Below are 21,126 nucleotides of genomic sequence, written 5' to 3'. Positions count from 1 at the left end.
AACGCGCGGAGCAAAGGTAAGTGAATTGAGACCATATGGGGAATTAATTACTACATGGGGGATGAATTACTATGGGGGATGAATTACTATGGGGGATGAATTACTATATGGGGGATGAATTACTATGGGGGATGAATTACTATGGGGGATGAATTACTATATGGGGGATGAATTACTATGGGGGATGAATTACTATGGGGGATGAATTACTATATGGGGGATGAATTACTATATGGGGGATGAATTACTATGGGGGATGAATTACTATATGGGGGATGAAGCTAACTGCACGATCCTGTATATAGCATTAAGGTAAGAAACAATATATGCAGTGTCGGATTTGTTTTAAATGTTGCAATGGTTTTGCGGCTCCCAGTCTTTTTTTTCCCTTCGGAAACGGGTCCAAGTGGCTCTTTATGTCTTAAAAGTTGCAGACCCCTGCCCTATACCCTAACAAAGTGACAAAACAAGTGAACCTATACACTCCTTCACCCTAAAGGAGGACTAACCAAATACTACAGCAGACTTGAATGAATATAATAGTATCTAAAAAGTCCAAAAATAGTCCAAACATTAGTCCATCAACATGTGAAAAGGTAACAACAATGCTCAGAGCAGATCCAAATAGCTTAGATTCCAAAGGGGTCGAGGATGGATTCCAGATACTCCTCATAGACCTCAAATAAAACAATCGGCGTCCACATGGAAAAAGGAGAGTCTCAGAGCCACCTCCAATGGTGGTAAATAGAAGTCCTTGGGGATAGGAACAGCCGCGTGTACCAGAACCCAAAATGGCCGCTGAAGCACTTCCGGAAACGTCAGTGCGTCACTACGTCACGTGCCCCGGACGCTATTTACCACCATTGGAGGTGGCTCTGAGACTCTCCTTTTTCCATGTGGACGCCGATTGTATTTCTCCCATTATGGATGCCGATTTCAGCCTTTTTCTATGTAAGTTGATACAATAAAATTGTGGTTTTATTTGATCTTAATACTGACCCCTGGTCTGTCTATGAGGTCTGTGGAAAAGTATCCGGAGAAGCTTATGGCATTTTGATGAAGCTCCATCCCACATATGGATTCAATGCTGGTTATGTTTACCTTAGGGTAATTATGCATTTTTACCTTACCGTGTGCAGTGGGTTCATTTTATTGAGTTTATGTTCACGATTGCTGTGGCACTTGATTTTTGCATGTAACACGAGTGGCACATATATGTTATCCTAAGATAATACACTATGTTTAGGTTTTGTTTTATTTGAGGTCTATGAGTAGTATCTGGAATCCATCATCGACCCCTTTGGAATCTAAGCTATTTGGATCTGCTCTGAGCATTGTTGTCACCTTTTCACATGTTGATGGACTAATGTTTGGACTATTTTTGGACTTTTTAGATACTATTATATTCATTCAAGTCTGCTGTAGTACTTGATGAAAACCTGTTCCAGAGCGCTCTGGACCTTAGACTGGGGCAGGAAAACGACCCTAAGCACACAGCCCACATAACAAAGAAGTGGCTACTGGCCAGCTCTGTGAATGTCCTGGAGTGGCCCAGCCAGAGCCCAGACTTGAACCCGATTGAACATCTCTGGAGAGATCTGAAAATGGCTATGTACAGACGCTCCCCATCTAACCTGATGGAGCTTGAGAGGTACTGCAAAGAAGAATGGGAGAAATTGCCCAAAAATAGGTGTGCCAAGCTTGTAGCATCATACTCAGGCTGGAATTGGTGCTAAAGGGGGTTTAACAAAGTATTGACCAAAGGCTGTGAATACTTATGTAAAGGTGTTTTCTTTTCGTTTTTTATTTGTAATAAATTGCAAAGATTTCAAAACGAACTTCTTTCATGGTGTCATTATGGGGTATTGTTTGTAGAATGTTGAGGAAAAAAATGAATTTAACCCATTTTGAAATAAGGCTGTAACATAACAAAATGTGGCAAAAGTTAGGCGCTGCAAATACTATCTGGATGCTCTGTATATACACACACATACACACACACACAATTAAAGTATAACTAAAGGCAAAACTTTTTTTTTAGTTTTGGATAAAGCGGAGAGGGATTAGAACCCCTGTCAGGTTTCTATTGCTGTCTGTGTCTCCCGTCAGGAAAGATTCACCTTATTTGTCCTGTTTACCATTATCATCGAAAGTGAAAGTAAAAAAAACCCCTACATTTTGGGTTGTCCCGAGAAACGTAATGGAGGGGAAATCTTATAATGCGGTCGCTAGTTCTAGTAACCTGGGGGTCCCCAAGGCATTCCCTTAATCTACAGGGATTTTCTCCCACTTTGGCCATGGGACAGGAAGTGAAGGTAAATCTCCCCAATGTGACACTGATAGGAGTCATATTTGTTTATGAAAAAAAAAGTTTTGCCTATAGTTTTACTTAAAAATAAATAATGCGTGTGTATATATATATATATATATATATATAAAAAATAATTTTTTATATATGTGTGTGTGTGTGTATGTATGTATATATATATATATATATATATATAAATAAATAAAATATATATAATATATAAATTAAAAAATAAATAAATAAATATATATATATATATATATATATATATATATATAAATTAAGAAATCATATATATATATGATTTTTTAATTTATATATACATATATATATATATATATACACACACACATATATATATATATATATATAAAAGTAAATTATAAAATTACATATATATATAATTTTATAATTTACTAAATTATACTATAATTTATATATATATATATATATATATATATATATATATATATACATATATATATATATACATACACACACACACACATATACATATATATATATATATATATATACACACACCTTAGATTGTACGCCCCTTGAGGGTTAGGGACCTTAGATTGTACGCCCCTTGAGGGTTAGGGACCTTAGATTGTACTCCCCTTGAGGGTTAGGGACCTTAGATTGTACGCCCCTTGAGGGTTAGGGACTGATGTGAATGTACAATATATATGTAAAGTGCTGCGTAAATTGACAGCGCTATATAAGTATATATAGATATATTTATTTATTTCTTAATTGATTCTATTTGATTCTGCTCTATTTTTCTACCCACCCATAAATTACAATATTGTTTTCTTGTAACAGTCTTAGAAATATAATTTCTTGCTCTTGTGATTGGATCAATGCTGTTTTTTTTTTTGTTTTATGATAAGAGTGGGACAGGTCATGTGATCATAGTAGACAGACCCTCCAACCCTCCTCCCAGGAACAGAAGCATGTGTCTAAAATCATTGCAATGTATACAAATGACTAGAAGATCATTTTTTTTATTTCACAAAAGTAGAGTTTCACATTAAACTTTTTTTTTTCCTGGAAAACTCATATGGTCATTAAAAATGTACAAGTGTCTGATGACAGAGAAATATGAATCAGTACGGAGTCTCTAATGGCGGCTAGTTATATCAGTTATAACCCTAAACAGGCCTTTTGGCTTGGGATTCTTCAACGTTCCTAGCACAATGGCACATGGACAATTGCACTGGTGTGATGGTTCACCTGCCAAGACTGTGCAAGCAATTAGTGATTTGGGTTTATTCCTATTCCTTGTTTTTTTATACACTCTAAATCTATGAAAAAATAACAGGAGCCGACCAGCCATGACTTAGTCCTTTCTATAGCCAAATCTTACCATAAACTGCTCGGATCCTGTTTTGGCACATTTTTGTTACTAAGATTTTGGTCCGTTTTCACCACTGCGGTCTGTTTTTCTTTTACAAAGGGAAAAGTTACAGGTCAAGTCACCTATTTGAGTTTAAAGCTGAACTCCAGGCAAATATAAGACAGCAATATTTTAAGGCAATTATATATTTCTAAAAACAAATAATTGATCTATTTTTAAACTGTAACTAACATAATCACTTGAATTCTACTTGGTATCGGTATCCTGTAATTCCTTGAGCAGTGGCACCCGGGTGGGGTAGGTAGGAGCAGTACAAGGAGACAATCAAACGTGCTGTAGTGCGCATCTGCTGCCAGAAGAAAAGCGGCAAGAGATGGCCTTGTTGGTCTTCTGCTGCTCATTTACTGTCCAATTACAGTAGGGGACAGGGAGGTGGCTTGTAAGAAAGGGGCAAGAGATGATCTCATTGGTCTTCTGCTGCTCTTGCACTGTCCAGCTACAGGTAAGGAGCAGGGCGGTGACCAGAAAGAAAGGGGCAAGAGATGGCCACATTCATCTTCTGCTGCTCATGCACTGTCCAATTATAGATAGGGGGCTGGGAGGTGACCTGTAAGAAAGGGGCAAGAGATGATCTCATTGGTCTTCTGCTGCTCATGCACTATCCAGTTACAGGTAAGTGATCAGAAAGAAAGGGGCAACAGATGACCTCATTGGTCTTCTGCTGCTCTTGCACTGTCCAGCTACAGGTAAGGAGCAGGGAGTTGACCAGAAAGAAAAGGGCAAGAGATGACCTCATTAGTCTTCTGCTGCTCATGCACCATCCAGTTACAGGTAGGGCACAGGGAAGTGACCAGAAAGGGGCAAGAGATGACCTCATTGGTCTTCTGCTGCTCATGCACTGTCCAGTTATAGATAGGGGGCTGGGAGGTGACCTGTAAGACAGGGGCAAGAGATGATTTCATTGGTCTTCTGCTGCTCATGCACTATCCAGTTACAGGTAGGTGATCAGAAAGAAAGAGGGAAAAGATGACCTCATTGGTCTTCTGTTGCTCATGCACTGTCCAATTACAAGTAGGGGTCAGGGAGGTGACCAGAAAGAAAGGGGCAAGAGATTATCTCATTGGTCTTCTGCTGCTCTTACACTGTCCAGCTACAGGTAAAGAGCAGGGATGTGACCAGAAAGAAAGGGGCAAGACATGGCCACATTCATCTTCTGCTGCTCATGCACTGTCCAATTACAGGTAGAGTACAGGGAAGTGACCAGAAAGAAAGGGGAAAGAGATGACCTCATTGGTCTTCTGTTGCTCATGCACTGTCCAATTACAAGTAGGGGTCAGGGAGGTGACCAGAATGAAAGAGGCAAGAGATGACCTCATTAGTCTTCTGCTGCTCATGCACTGTCCAATTACAGGTAGGAGGCAGGGAGGTGACCAGGCTGCATTGCATAAATGCCATAGAGAAAAGTCAGGTTACCAGCCTGACTCTGCTGCTTTGTAAGGCTATGTAAACTGGACTAGTCAGACAAAACAAATTTCTATTGGCAGGTTACATCCCAGCCATATATATATTTCGGCTGTGTATTTAGCTGTTTGCCTTGAGTTCAGCTTTGAGTTTTAATGCTTGGAAACTGGTAAAATAACTGATAATAGTTCATTCTTGTGCATGGATTTTAAAAAATGTACAAAACTATTTTTTGAAAATCAAAACACCACTGGAAATGCATTAATACTGAAACTCCAACCAGTTTTTTTGTTTCACTTTGGATACAATGGAGAAGGTTCCTGTCAGGTTGTCACACCTGGAGAGAACTTCCTACAACTCCTGCCCAAATGAGGGTGGTCAGAAAATAACAGGAAATCTCCCCAACACAGACATCAAGGAACAGAGTGGGAAAGGGGTTTGTATTGCTGTCTTGTCCCTGTTTTGGAGATTTCTCATTTCCTGCCCCCAGTGACTGGGGGAACTAGGACAGGAACTGAAAGAAAATTTCCCCAATGGCAACCGAGACAGCAAACCTTGACTAAGGTTCAACATTTTTCTCACTCAATCTAAAACTAACATGTTTTAGCTGTAGTTACACTTTAAAAAGATTGTGGTGATTTATTAAAAGGCACCTGTTTTAGTCTAGCTCATTAAACTATGCTCAGAAAGGTCACCTTGATTTTTTTTTCTTTTTTTTAAAAAAAAATGATTTGGTCCAAAACAGGAGCCCTTTATTAAACATTTCAAAAGAAATTAAAAACAAAAAAATCTTAAATCTGCCCTCAATAATGCCATCATACTATATTACAAAATAAGTTTTTTTTAAAAATCATTTTTCCCTGAATTTTAAAGAAATTTACCTACTCAATATAGTACGCAGCTACCCTGCTTATTTATAAAAGCGCTCATTCAAATATATTTGAACTTTGCTTTGTTGGGAAAATACACGGTGATGTAGTTACGAAGGAAAAAAAAATAATAATCAAAAGACAAATTGAATAACCACATAGCTGTAAAAAATAAATATTATTAATTAAGGGTCAGTTTTACGTTTCTGGATTTTTTTCTAGCATACATTCAAGTGTACATTGCAATTGTCTTTTTATCTATTGGATTCTTATTTTTATCCAAATTTTTTGTTTCTTTTTTATGATTTTTTTTAAAGCATTAAATACGCACACTGCAGCTTTTTTTTTTTCACAAATCGATGATTCCATGTTCATCAAAAGTACAGATTAAAAAATATAAAACGTTTGCTGTAAAGAAAGTAAAAAAAACACAAAATAAAAATTGTTACATTTCCTTTTGTTTAAAAAAATAATAAAAGAAAGATTTTGTTCTATTTTTGGTGGTAAACAGTGTAAATATTTATCAAAAATCAAAACCGGCTTACAAATGAATCACATAAATTAAATAAATAGGCAGACGTATAAATATGCATAACAAATAGAATTCTGAAATTCAATTTTTATATACATCCTGTAAAAATAAAGTAAACAAGTTTTTTCTTATTTTTTCTGCTTAAACAACAGATAACAGAGGTAACAACAAAACACACCAAAACCACACGCGCACACACATAGATGTATGCAGATATACATATATATAATGTACATAAGCATATATATATAATTATATCGGCATACGGCACCATTTTTTTTTTTCGAATTGCATTTGCAGTTTTATTTATAAGTTGGGTTGTAACTTTTTTTATTTTTTCTTTTCTTTACATAACCTGTGAATCTGCAGGCTTCAAAAATATACAATGGCAGAGTAGGCTTTCTTAATAAAACCCCTGCAAGTTCCCTTTTGAAAAAAAAAAAAACAAAAAACGTGGAAATGTAATTTCAGAGAATACTGATTTTCTGAGTAAGGGAGGCAATATAATGAAGTTAGTAAATATTATTCAGTATGTATTTTACGTGTGTGTGTGTGTTTGTGTGTGTGTGTGTGTGTGTGTGTAGTATCTACTGTGTCCAGTGGGAAAAGTCTTCACCCTTCACTCTTCACAGTTGGTCTTGTTAAGGGGATATGTACTTAAACTCTGCTGGTCCACTATGGTTTGTTCTACAGAAAATACCTTTTTATGACTTATTCATCCATTGTATGTTAAAAGCTTGAAAAGGGTCCGTCTTACTATGAGCCAATTTGTTTTTTATTAAAGGATGGTCCTGTTGGTTTAAATTTCTCACTGACCTCTTCAATCTCTGGGGGAGAACTTCCCAGCTACCCAATTCTAAGGAGTCTCACACTTTTCTCATGGTATTTTCCATGAACAAAAAATACAATGAAAATAAAAAGAGTGAGACCCCGTAGCCATCGGAAGAGGGTGGAGCTGGGAACTTATGTCTACTAACAGCTCTGAAAACTAAAAGGTTTCAGGTAGACTGATGTATTAATACTGATTGCAACTTAAAGGATAAGTTCAGCTTTGGGAACATGTTCCACCTGTGTAATGTTCCCAATCCTGCAGCCGCTGCCCGATCCCCCCCCACCTCCCTGTGACAGAAGTACAGAGGGAAGTTCCCCGTACAAGCTGTCACTTTTTATAAACAGCACGGCTGTATGGGGCTCCGCCCACATGGCCACCTCATTCATTCACAGTGTTCTGTGAATGAATGAACTACAAGTCCCAATAGCCTCAGCGGCTGTCAGCTTGTAGTTCCCAATGAACTATCATGGTGCTGTGGTAGTTAATTGAATCTTCCGGTCAGTATATCTGCTTGTCCATACATTCCGTACGGGCAAGCAGATATACTGACAGGTCTGCAGGAAAACTGCATGGCATCAGTGATCTCCTGATTGCTGGTGCAATGCTTTAGAGCAGTGGTCTCCAAACTGCGGCCCGGAGGCCAGATGTGGCCCTTTGCTTGACTCACTCTGGCTCTGGTGACAATATTTCTTGAATTGACACCAGTGATGAGGCACCATTCCTCCCACTGACTCCATTAATGGGACACCATTCCTCTCACTGACGCCATTAATGTGGTACCATTCCTCCCATGGACTCCATCAATGGGGCACTATTGACCAATGATGGAGCACTACTCCTTCCACTGACACCGTAGATGGGGCACTATTCCTCCCATTGATATCAACAATGGGTCACTATTCCTCCTGCTAAGACCAATGATGGAGCACTACTCCTTCCACTGACACCGTAGATGGGGCACTATGCCTTCCATTGATACAAACAATGGGACACTATTCCTCCTGCTAAGACCAATGATGGGGCACTATTCCTCCTGCTAAGACCAATGATGGGGCACTATTCCTCCCACTGACACCGTAGATGGGGCACTATGCCTTCCATTGATACAAACAATGGGACACTATTCCTCCTGCTAAGACCAATGATGGGGCACTATTCCTCCTGCTAAGACCAATGATGGGGCACTATTCCTCCCACTGACTCCATAGATGGGGCACTATGCCTCCCATTGATACCAACAATGGGATACTATTCCTTCTGCTAAAACCAACAATGGGGCACTACTCCTCCCACTGATACGAGACATTTTCTACTTACACTGGCCACAGTCCGGCCCCCCTAAATCCTGAAAGACATTAAACATTAAACTGGCTCTTTGTTTAACAAGGTTGGAGACCGCTGCTTTAGAGGTTCCTGCAACCAACAATAATAAATGCACATTGTTTTTCCTGCAAAAAAATGTGCATTTATTATTTTTGTTCAAAAGGTGAACTTATCCTTTAAATTATTTTTTCTTTCTTAATAAAATGCAGATGGTTACCTATCATTGTCATCCTGTGGCTTCACTACTTTAGTTACCCACTGGTCTGGACCACGCATGCAACCAGTTATGGTGGAGCCCTAAAACGGAACTCCAGGTTTACTAGGGCTTTAAATATCTTGCTTGGACCATGCTGGTCCAAGCAAATTATTTTTTTTACTAACACCTACTCCGTCGGTTTCAGCAGTGCCCTGTTCACGGTCAACAGTCAAGTCGGTGCTCAGCCATTCATAGGAGGCCTTGTATTTTTTTGAACACAAGGCTTCCTCTGAATGGCAGAAGTGGCGGATGACATCACGATCTCCACCTTAGCCAATCAGAGGATGTTTTGTATTCATAAAATACAAAGCTTCCTGTGAATGGCTGAGCAGGATTCAGTCCCACTCGTTTTTGTCCTGGGGACAGGACGAGCAGTCCCCATACTGCTGCTGGAACACAGCACTGTGTGCTCTATGTAGAAGATGCTACCTGCAGTTTATACAGTGCACATAGCCGCTGCAACTGTTAGTAAAGGAAATAGGTTTTTTTGGAGTTAGGCTTTAAATCTGTGAGCTTGTTATGGCCCATCTGGTCACTAAGTAGTAAAGCAACAAGACAAGTGTGGCAGGCAGAGGTCCGCAATGGATTCCCCGCATGTTCTTTTAATCATAAGTGCATTTTAATAAAAGAGCCTCACCATTGGAAACCAACGTGATCATTTTCACAGCTTAAAGTGATTGTAAATGCTTTAATTTTTTAAATTAAAATAACAAACACGGTTTACTTATCTGCTCTCTGCAATGGTTTTGCACAGAGCAGCCCCGAGTCTTCGCTTTTTGGATCCCCCACCGGAGCTCCTGGCTCCCCCCACCCCCAAGGTGCCCCCATTGCAAGCTGCATGCAACGGGGGCACACGTTCAGGCTTGCTTCTGAGCCCCAATCTGTGTGTTCATTGACACACAGAGCGGGGCCTGGCCATGCGCCCCATTCCCTGGCTGTGATTTACAAGCCTATGGTCACCACTGCTGTCACTGAACCAGTGAGAATGAAGAGAGCCAAGAGAGCTGCAACTCTTTTGCACATCGTTGCATAAGGATTGGGCCTAGGTAATTATAAGGGGGTGCTAGGCTAGACGGGGGGGGGAGAAATCGCTAGATGCAGAAGTTTCTGCCTTTAGAACCCCTTTAAACAGCTGGAAGAAAGGGGTAGTAGAAATCTCCTTTCATCACGGAATTTTGGAGAATATGTACAACAGATTTAGTGATGGTCCTGAAATATGAGAAAGAATAGAAGCTGCAAGAGCTTAACTCATTATTATCAAGAGGCCCAGTATTAAACACCAAACAGGCCGAATAACAATGTTTAGTAAAGCGGAGTTCCACCTGAAAAAAGAAAATAAAAGTCAGCAGCTACAAAACTGTAGCTGCTAACTTTTAAAATACAGCCACTTACCTGTCCCTCGGTCCCGCGGTGTCCTCACCACGGCTGGTTTCACCGGCCGTCTTCTCTCCCTGGTGCCGGCATCTTCAGTGTGGGCACCCGGCTGGGACAGCTTGCGGCTTCACAGCCGGGTGCCCACTGCACATGCGCGAGTAGCGCTGCACTTTGTGAATGGCCTTGTAGTCTTCTGGGACCTGTCACATGTCCCAGAAGACTATGGGGAGGGGGGGACACAACTTTTCACTTTCAATCGCTTAGACTATCCCAGCGGAAGTGGGAGCGGGTACCTGTCAAATTCGGGTACCTCCTCCCCCCCCCCGCTCCCCAAAGGTGCCAATCCTTAATGGGGAGCGGGGGACAAAGGCTTGCAGCGGAACTTCCCCTTTTCAGTGGAGCTCCGCTTTAAGTTCAAACTCCACCCCAAGGTTCCCAAGGAGGTAGAGGATGACCTGAGTTTTAGGAACAGCCTACTGGCTACACTGACTGTTAAAGACCCATCCTCTGCTCATGGTCTTTGAGAATCTAATTGGCATTGAGATCCAGCACCACTACAGACCCAATTTGGTTTACCACTCATAGTTGTATATTTAGGATTTAAAACCTGATCTACTGGGATTGATTTACTAAAGCTGGAGATTGCAGCTGTGCATGGTAGCCAATCAGCTTCTGACTTCAGCTTCATGAATTGAGCTTTGACAATAAAACCTGGAAGCTGATTGGTATCTACGCAGAGCTGCACCAGATTTTGAACTCTCCAGTTTTAGTAAATCAAACCCATTGTCTACAACCAAAAGTTGGACCTGGAGGCGGAATTTAAAGTAAACCTAACTAGCCTTAAAAAAGTCCCCTCCCCCCCTCCTGACACCTATGCTTACTAACCCACGTAAGAAATAATCATGTACTTCTATATTTTCAGCCCGCTCTGCTCACGTGATCTGGCTCAACTGTGTCAGTCAGCGGCGTCTGCAGGGGAGAAGAGGGAGCGCCGATAATGGATGGGCCATGGAGCCCACTGATCCCAGCTATTGTCGAGTGCACTCTCCTCTGGCTGACGAAGGGGAGATCAAGCAGCCGGACCAGAGCGGGCTGAAAACAGGTAACTACAAAACATCCTTCTTACACAGGTTCATCAGCATAGGTGTTAGTAGGGGGGAGATGGAACCATTTTTAAAGACTAGTTGGGCTTTAGCAGGAATTCTGCTTTACCCAAGGATCACATCTGTGCCACTGCGGATCAGCACGAAAAGCCGTGCAAAGAATTGCGGACCCGCGGGTGGGTGCCATTACTTCTAATGGCACGCCGTCCGCACTGGAAAACGCAACCGTACTGGGAACCGAGGTTCTCCTGTGGGCTGTGTTTTCCAAAGAAGTGCAGGGACTAATTCCCTACGCGTCACGGGCACGGGAGTCCATTCAAATGAATGGGCTCTCGTGCCCGTGCAAAACGCAGCCCGCAAGGCCGCATAGATGTGAACCAGGGGGTTACCTTTCAGGCTGCCTCCTTTTGCACAGGGGAAGGCTAGAGCACAAGGAACAGGCTCTAAACCTACACAATCTCCCAATTTTCTTTTCTTTTATAGGACCAGCAGAGCTCTGAAATGTTGTGTATAGGAAAGGTGTGACCCATAGGATGGGGCGGAGCTTAAGGTTCCCTATGATGTGTGCCTCCAAGCTTCCATATTACCAAATTGGGCTGTAGATGTTCGTGGAGGTGATGGAGTACACATGGAACAAACAGAGAAGCACTGAACAGGGGGGGGGGGGGTGACCGCCAGATTACAAAATGTCATTGGACAGTAACTTGCACATGTTCCACTCAGGTCGTTAAAACATAAAACGTCTTAAAGCTCCATGAACGTCTTCCAGGGAACCCCGCATCTGACAAATGAGGACTTCATGTAGGTCTCAACCCTAACTGGATGACATTTAGCTAGCCCTGTGCAGCATAGGCCACTGCTGTGTGTTTTTTGACAAAAATTCTGTTTCTACACTTTTTTTTTCCATCTCAGAGCTGCTGACCTCCTCCAAGCCCTTTTAGCCACTTCCTGTCTACATGCACTGGCTGCACATCATCGCTGTGGACTGGAATCCTAGCAGACCGTGGCCTGCATAACGAGTGTGCATACAGTGTCTGCCAGTGCATGTGACAGTAAGCCCTCGGTTCACACTGGTGCAACTTGCCACACAAGAGTTGCATGACAAGTGAAACACATTCATTTCAATGGCGGCTGTTCCGATCGATGCAACTCAAGTCGCAGTAACTTTTAACCTCTTGACGCCAGCCGCAAGCAAATGTGAGGGCTCCTGGCGTCTGGGCCTTGATGCCACATTGCGTGCAATTAAGAAAAACATATGTGCTGAGAGTGCACGCCCTGCACACTCCCAGCACACATGTCCGGTACTCACGGAAAGCTCTTGACGTCAGCCGCACACAAATGTGCGGCCTCCCAGCATCTGGGCCTTGACGCCAAGCGGCCGCACATTTGCGTGCAATTAAGAAAAACATATGTGCTGACAGCACGCCCTGCACGCTCCCAACACACATGTCCGGTACTCACAGAAAGGTCTCGATCTCCTCTTTTGATTGGGACCTTTCCCGATCATGTGACTGCCATGACAGCGAATCACAGCGGTCACATGACCCTAAACCCCTGCCTCCCGGCTTCTGAAACCCTTAAAAGGCCAGGAGGTGCCAGCGCAAAGGGGTTAAGAAGCTTGCTGCGATTTCAATGTTACTTGAGTCCCCTAGACCAGGGGTAGGCAACCTGAGAGCCGCAGGACTACAAGTTCCATCATGCCTCTGTAACTGTCAGTTTTGTAATCTTTGCAATGCCTCATGGGAAATGTAGTTCCACAACAGCTAGAGAGCCGCAGGTTGCCTACCCCTGACCTAGACCCTAACGTTGCATGAAAGTCACAAGCAAGTCGCACTGCATAGTCGTACTGGAAATCTCATGACAACGGGGGTCGCAGCAGTGTGAGCCAAGGCTGAAGGAGCACAACTGGGAGACGGCTGTCACCCCGTAACAGGACGTACCTGTACAAAGACCCAATGACAGGATCACCAGGTATTCTTTAATGACAGCTGCAAGTTGAAAAAAACTTTTGAAATTATATTAGAATGTTAAAGCTTACATGTGATGGTAGTGATTGGGTTAAGATCTACTTTAAAGTGTACGGACTTGTCATGTAAACACAGTCAAAACAACCACTTTGTTAGCCAAATCACAGTGATAGGCTGCACTTTCATTACCATTGGCTCAGCTGACAAATAACTGCCATTACTGTGGCCAGGTGTCTGCTTATCAAGTTAAAGGAACCTCCCCAAAAGTATTGCACCCTTACATGGGGCAACCCCAACAGAACTTGGATCCCAAAATGTGACTTACATTGGATCTTACATTTCCAAGATTAGTGGATACAGCTTTGGCCCCCCTTGCACACTTTTGGCCCCCCTTGCACACTTTTGGCCTCCCTTGCACACTTGTGGTGTTAGTGTTTTCTTGGCAAAGAACATGAGGTAGGAGGGTCCAGCTATTTTGAATTTTCCTCTTACTGAGGCTGATATGTGAGCACATGCATAGGAAAGGCCAGGAATGTTCCTAGATGAATCATTTTTAAGATCTGGGTTCTAATCAAGGTTGCCCAGATTTTTCAGTTTTAGATGAATTTCCGTTTTTTAGGGCCCACTAAGGTGACACAGCTGTGATGCACCACAATGCACAGTAATGCACTACATTGTGATTCACTGCGCTGGAAAAAATGCTGCTTGTCGTTTTTTTGGTATACTCCTGTGTGCTAGCAGCACATTCAAAGTGAAAGGGCTGCATTACCGCAGTGCACAGTAATGCAAGACATGAGGAGGAGGATTTACTAAAACTGGTGCACACAGAATCAGGTGCAGCTGTGCATAATAACCAATCAGCATCTAACGTGTTCAATTGAGCTTTGACAACAACCCCTGGTTCACATATCCGAGTTCCTGCGGTCTGCGTTTTGCACGGGCATGAGAGCCCATTCATGTGAATGGACTCCAAGTGCCCCAGGACACGCAGGGATGAAGTCCCTGAACATCTTCTGAAACCGCAGCCCGCACGGGAACCTGGGTTTCCAGTACAGTTGCGATTTCCAGTGCGGGTGGCGTGCCATTAAAATTAATGGTCCCCATTCCTCTGTGCGGGTGGTGCGGCTGCACGGATTTTTGTGTGGATCTGCAGCGGCACCACCCGCACATACGTGAACCTAGCCTTAGTCCTCATGCACGCGGGACTTTTTACAGCGGCTGTTTTTGGCTTTTGATGTTTTTTTCTACAGCCAGTAAACCCCCCCAGCATGTTATCCTATGTGTCTATACACACATAGACTGTAATCAGCGTTTTTTGGCTAGGAAGTTTTTTTTTCACTGCAAAGAAAACCCAGGACTAGTGAGTTTCTAGAGGAGTTTTTTAGCTGTAAAAACGCTCTGATGCTGAAAAACGCAATAAAACGCCATGTTTTTGGACTTTTTTGACCCCCTGAAACAAAAAATTTTTTTTTTTGTTAAAAAAAAGTCTTAAGAAAACAAACGCGGGAAAACGCTGCTAAACACTAATGCAAAAATGCTGAAAAACTTGCGTTTTAACGTGACTTTACACAGCTAACGTTACCAGCGTTATCAAAACGTCCCGTGTGCATGGAGCCTAAAACCTAAAAGCTGATTGGTTACTATGCAGAGCTGCACCAGTTTTACGAAATCTCCCCCATTAATGCAAAAATTGTGTGTAAAGTGTGAATGGGCCCTAAAGCTTTACTTCAGCCAAATTGTTGTTTCAGTTTTTTTTTTAATGTTATAATTGATTATTGTGCCCCTTTGAGGAGATTTCACCTCATTTCCTGTCAGATCTCTCCAACGGGAACACAGACAAAAACCCATTTTCGCAGCACGAGGAAAGGTTAGATGTTCTGGCAATGGGGGTTGAAGTACTAAAACCTGGAGCGTGGAGATATGATGCAGCTCTGCATAGAATCCAATCATCTTCCAGGTTTTATTGCCAAAGCCTATCTGGACAATGACGTTAGAAGCTGATTGGCTGCCATGCACAGCTGCACCAGATTCTGAGTGCTCCAGTTTTAGTAAATCCCACCCGTTTTTATTGCTGTTCCTACTTACTTGTCTCCTTGACAACTGCTACCCCCATTTCTTGATCTGATGTCACATTTGCCAGAATGTGGGGAAATCTCCTCAATGAGGTCAAGAGCAAAAATTTTAAAACAAGAAAAAAAAATTTGGCTGGAGTAAGGCTTTAAAGTTGGCTTTTAAATCTAAAATGTGACATATTGCAGCTTATTGGTCCCTATAAGAAGTGACTGCATTCGTTTTCTTTTTTTCAGGTCTTTTTCTTTTAATTTTTACCTGATAATCCTTCCAGTTTCCAATTTTTCTGGGGGTTTTTTTCCGTTTAATTTTTACTTGATCATCTTTCCAATTTTTCTATTTTTTTTTCTTTTAAATTTTACCCGATAATCCTTCCAATTTTTCTTCTTTTAAATTTTTACCCAATAATCCTTCCAATTTCCAATTTTTCAGTTTTTTTTCTTTTAAATTTTTACCCAATAATCCTTCCAATTTTTCTTTTAATTTTTACCCGATAATCCTTCCAATTTTTCTGGTTTTTGTTTTTCATTTTTTATCCGATAATCCTTCCAATTTTTCTGTTTTTTGTTTTTCATTTTTTATCCGATAATCCTTTCAATTTTTCTCTTTTTTGTTTTTCATTTTTATCCGATAATCCTTCCAATTTTTCTGTTTTTTTTTTTTTCATTTTTATCCGATAATCCTTCCAATTTTTCAGTTTTTTTTCTTATAATTTTCACCTGATTATCCTTCCAACATCACACTTCCTGTCCCTGGGTAGCTACACTCATTTCTTCACTGTATCTATGGAGGGAGCCATGCCTGGATTTTAAACATGTCAGCCTTTGCTCATCTCTGTTATAGCAACAGCAGAATGCTGTACTGTGTTAGCCGTTGACGGAGCCCAAACTTCTACTTCATTAGACTCACCACACAAGTTACAATCGGATTGTACGATTTCCTTTAAAGATTTACCAACAACTATAATTTTTTTTGGGGACCTCAAAAGTCCACTCTAAATTGATTTTGTCTGTAGTCTCCATATATTTAGGATGTGGTACCCTATGTACTTAGCCCACCACCACGCCATAGATATTCTACCAACATCTACGTAGTGTAAGGGCCAGTCTGATTGGATGGATTAGGTGGGTCCTCATTTACATAGTTTTGATCAATCTAACGTTGATTGTAGGGTTTGTAATGTGCATGGTGACCCTTGCATAGAGACTGATGGAATTAGTCATTTAAAAAAAAAAAAGATAACATTGTTGTCACTTCCTGTGAGGGGAACGGAAAGCATTCAAGGACATGGTATTTTCTGTACGAAAAATGTTCTTAACCTGAAAAAGAAAAACGAGTGCAGCCACCACATTCATGGACCAGTAATCTGCATTAAATTGCATTTTTGGTTTTTGGGTGTACTTATCCTTTAAGAATCCACTTTCAAGGAAAATGTCAACCATTAGAAGAAATTTTCAATCGTCTTTTTCTACAGGCTTGTTAAATTGTTGTTTTTACCCTGTCTATGCTCCAGCGAACCCAAAATATAATGTTTAGCTCTTATGTTGTGGTCTTCACATCCAAGCACCCTCTCTCTGCTGTGATCTCCTCCATTTTTGCGTAGCCCCAGTACTAGCAGTGTCTGCATTGGAATGACATCGACATTATAACTCCTAAAAATAAGGATAGATATTTTTTTTTTCCTAAGCTCTGGTTACAAACGTACAAAACGTATAAAAAAAAGTCTGTTCAGTTTATTTTATGTCTCCTCTTCCCCTGATGACAATCGCGTGAAAGGAAAGTTCCGTAGCGAGGGTTTACGGCTGAATCGTAGATACTGCGGTAGCTTCCTATCTGACTGACCCACTTTCTCGGCTCTGTTGTTTTTATTCCACCATCGATGTCACAGTCTCCGTGCTGTTGCTAATTGGTTACCTGAGATTACTGACCTACGTCTGCTCGGTCACGTCTCAGGCCCGGCCAGTGGACTACAAACCTTTGCTAGCAAATGTGTAACCGTGTGCTTGCAAACGCAGCCGTCCGCCGTATCTTCCTTTCCGTTGCTCTCCCGGGTTGGGCTTTCAGGAATGACCGTCATTTCTCACTAATCTGGAAGGAAAAAAGTTACAAAAAAAAAAAGAATAAGAAAAAAAAAATTGCTACGAAAGCACAAATTTACAACTGGATAGACGTGTCTCTTGTTTCTTCATAATAATGATGTAAATCACAAAAACTGCAAATATACACAACATACACTGCTCACTATAACTAAAGGGACACTTTTTAATCCAAGTATAGCATCAAGTCAATGAAACTCCGGGGATATTGATCTGGTCAGGTAAGTAGCAGAGGGGGTTGTTCATGAGTTTCAGCTGCTTTGGTGTTAATGAAATTAACAACAGGTGCTCTAGATGGGTAACAATGAGTTGACCCCCAAAACAGGAATGGTTTTACAGGTGACATTTTTTTCCTTACCCATCTTTTCTGACTGTTTTTCACTAGTTTTGCATTTAGCTAGGGTCAGTGTCACTACTGGTAGCATGAGGCCATACCTGGACCCTACAGAGGTTGCACAGGCAGTCCAACTTCTCCAGGATTGCACATCAATACCTGCTATTTCCTGAAGGTTTGCTGTGCCTCCCAGCACAGTCTCAACAGCATGGAGGAGATTCCAGGAGACAGGCAGTTACTCTAGGAGAGCTGAATAGGGTCGTAGAAAGTTCTTAACCCATCAGCAGGACCAGTGTCTGCTCCTTTGTGCAAGGAGGAACAGGATGAGCACTGCCAGAGCCCTACAAAATGACCTCCAGCAGGCCACTGGTGTGAATGTCTCTGACCAAACAATCAGAAACAGACCTCATGAAGGTGGCCTGAAGGCCCGACGTCCTCTAGTGGGCCCTGTGGTCACTGCCCGGCACCATAGAGCGCGATTGGCATTTGCCATTGAACACCAGAAATGGCAGGTCCACCACTGGCACCCTTTGCTTTTCAGATGAGAGCAGGTTCACCCTGAGCACATGTGACAGACGTGAAAGGGTCTGGAGAAGCCGTGGAGAGCATTCTGCTGCCTGTAACATCGTTCAGCATGACTGTTTTGGTGGTGGGTCAGTGATGGTCTGGGGAGGCATATCCATGGAGGGACGCACAGACCTCTACAGGCTAGACAATGGCACCCTGACTGCCATTAGGTTTCGGGGTGAAATCCTTGCACCCATTGTCAGACCCTACGCTAGTACAGTGGGTCCTGAGTTCCTCCTGGTGCACGACAATGCCCAGCCTCATGTGGGGAGAGTATGCAGGCAGCTCCTGGAGGATGAAGGAATTGATACCATTGAATGGCCCCCACACTCGCCTGATCTGATTACAATAGAACACCTCTGGGATGTCATGTTTTGGTCCATCCGACGCCGCTAGGTTGCACCACAGACTGTCCAGGAGCTCAGTGATGCCCTGGTCCAGATCTGGGAGGAAATCCCTAGGACACCATCAGTCGTCTCATTAGGAGCCTCCCCCCGACGTTGTCAGGCATGCATACAAGCACATGGGGTCCATACAGACTACTAAGGACCATTCTGAGTTGCTGCAATGACATTTCTGCAAAATGGACTCGCCTGCTGCATCATTTTTTCACTTTGATTTTCGGGGTGTCATTGAATTCAGTCCTCTGTAGGTCAATCATTTTCATTTCCATCAAACGATGGGGCGTCATTACATTCCTCACACATTACCCCGTCCATATCCGTATAGAGATCCAGCAGGAGATTCTTCCCCATTGAGATCTGATGTGTTTTCAAAGTCTTCCTTTCCTTTTTTTGAGCAGTGTATATTTGTATATATGCATGAATCAATGGACATATTTTCTGAAACCTTTTTACTTATCTGTTTGTAGTCATGCTGTTATATATGACCGCTATCTGATGTAAGTACTCTTTCCACAATAAATACACCAAAACAGTACCTGTTCTTAGCCTCAAGATGTTCCCACTGTTTTGGGCTGAATGACATGCAGCATCACTGAACTCAGAAGACTGAGAAAAGACTAAGTAGGGAATGAACTGTGAAAGAAAAACACCTCAGATGCCGCACACCGAGAAAACCTGACAGTGTCTGAATTAAAAGAAGCCTCAGCCCAGGCTCGGTCGAGGCAATGCCTTGACGCGTTTCAACCTCCATGACTAAGCCCTGTGGGCAGGGCGGAACGCATTGGGGCACAGTCTGGGCAGAGAGTTGGGTTTTGTCATGTGCGGAATCTGGGGTGTTTTTCTGTCACACTGCATTCATCGAGCCAAAACCGTTTTCTCCCTAGCCTGCACCCTCAGTGGGAGTCACTGGACTTGGCCAAGACAACAGCCTGGAGCAGCACCTCTAATCTTTTTGTTGTGGGTTCACTGTAAATACAGAATGTCACGGCCCCACCCCTTGAGCATGGAGCCCTGCACTCACAGTTCACTGATACAGAGAGTGGTACTGATGTCATCATGCCATCTCTGCATCACCCAGGACCACCTACCACTAGGATAAGACCAAACAGGACCCAACGGGGTGTATTTACTAAAGCTGGAGAGTCCAAAATCAGACTCCCTTCTGCATAGAAACCAATCAGCTTCTAACCTCAGCTTGTTCAATGAAGCTTTGGCAATGAAACCTGGAAGCTGACTGGTTTCTATGCAGAAGGGAGTCTGATTTTGGACTCTCCAGCTTTAGTAAATAAACCCCAACATGTCATATGACCAGCCAGACGACATCAGAATAACGTAATAAAGAAAACACACCACTAGGGGGGCTGCAGCATGGAGTTGGCCTTTAACCCTTTCACTTTGGACAAACTTTCTCAGGTACGGTTACCCATGTTGAGAGAATGCTATTCTACATTCCATTTTAGAACCCACGTGTGCATGCTCCTGGTTCTGAGACCACATTGTCGCTGAAAGCTGGTGGTCTGACACTATCATTTGGGAACGATTCAGAGTGGTCCCTGACCATGTGATCACCATGATAGCCAATCATGGTGTTCACATGATGTTTGTTTACAAACATACCTATTTGGCTGCAGCTTTACTCATGCATAAGCAGGCCATAGAAGAGTCAAAAATCAAACGTTCTGTCGACTGAAAATGGAAAATGACGCAAACAATTGTGCCATCGTTGGTTTTGTTTTTCTAAAAAAAATCCAGCATGTTACATAGTTAGTTTGGCTGAAAAAAAAGACAAAAGTCCATCCAGTTCAACCATTAAAAAAAAAAAAAAGTTATAATCCTACACCCACAGTTGATCCAGAGGAAGGCAAAAAAAACCCCAGCAAACTGTTTGTTTTTCGCATCATTAGTGTTCCAGCTGTGACACGCGAGTTTCCTGCTGCAATCAAAAGTGTCTTATCCAACATAAAGTTGGATCCAGGGAATATCCGGTTTCCTCTCGGGGGATCAGGGAGGAATTTTTTCCCCTGCAGGAGCAAATTGGATCGTGCTTTGCTGGGTTTTTTTGCCTTCTTCTGGATCAACTGTGGATGTAGAATCATAACTTTTTTTTTTTCTTCAATAGTTGAACTGGATGGACTTTTGACTTATAATCCTATACTCACAGTTGATCCAGAGGAAGTCAAATAAAACCAGCAAAGCACGATGCAATTTGCTCCTGCAGGGGAAAAAATTCCTTCCTGATCCCCTGAGAGGCAATCGGATTTTTCCCT

The 21,126-nt window shown here is 42.3% G+C and overlaps 1 protein-coding gene across 1 annotated transcript in view; it reads right to left on the bottom strand.

The window, feature by feature from the left end:
- Window positions 1-3,302: 3,302 nt before the first annotated feature.
- The window catches only part of CELSR3 (cadherin EGF LAG seven-pass G-type receptor 3), a 288,288-nt gene continuing 270,464 nt past the window's right edge, over window positions 3,303-21,126 (bottom strand). Inside the window, exon 36 of the mRNA XM_089684072.1 lies at window positions 3,303-17,546. Within this exon, the coding sequence (XP_089540198.1) occupies window positions 17,519-17,546 (28 nt within the window). The 3' untranslated portion in view covers window positions 3,303-17,518. The remainder of the gene's footprint in view (window positions 17,547-21,126) is intronic.

Source organism: Staurois parvus, unplaced genomic scaffold (assembly GCF_062004578.1).
Source record: "Staurois parvus isolate SC_StPar_1 unplaced genomic scaffold, SC_StPar_1.0 ptg000335l, whole genome shotgun sequence".
In the NCBI taxonomy this organism is placed as follows: Eukaryota; Metazoa; Chordata; class Amphibia; order Anura; family Ranidae; genus Staurois; species Staurois parvus.
The sequence above is the reverse complement of the archived record's forward strand: the minus strand, read 5'-3'. Positions and strand labels throughout refer to the sequence as shown.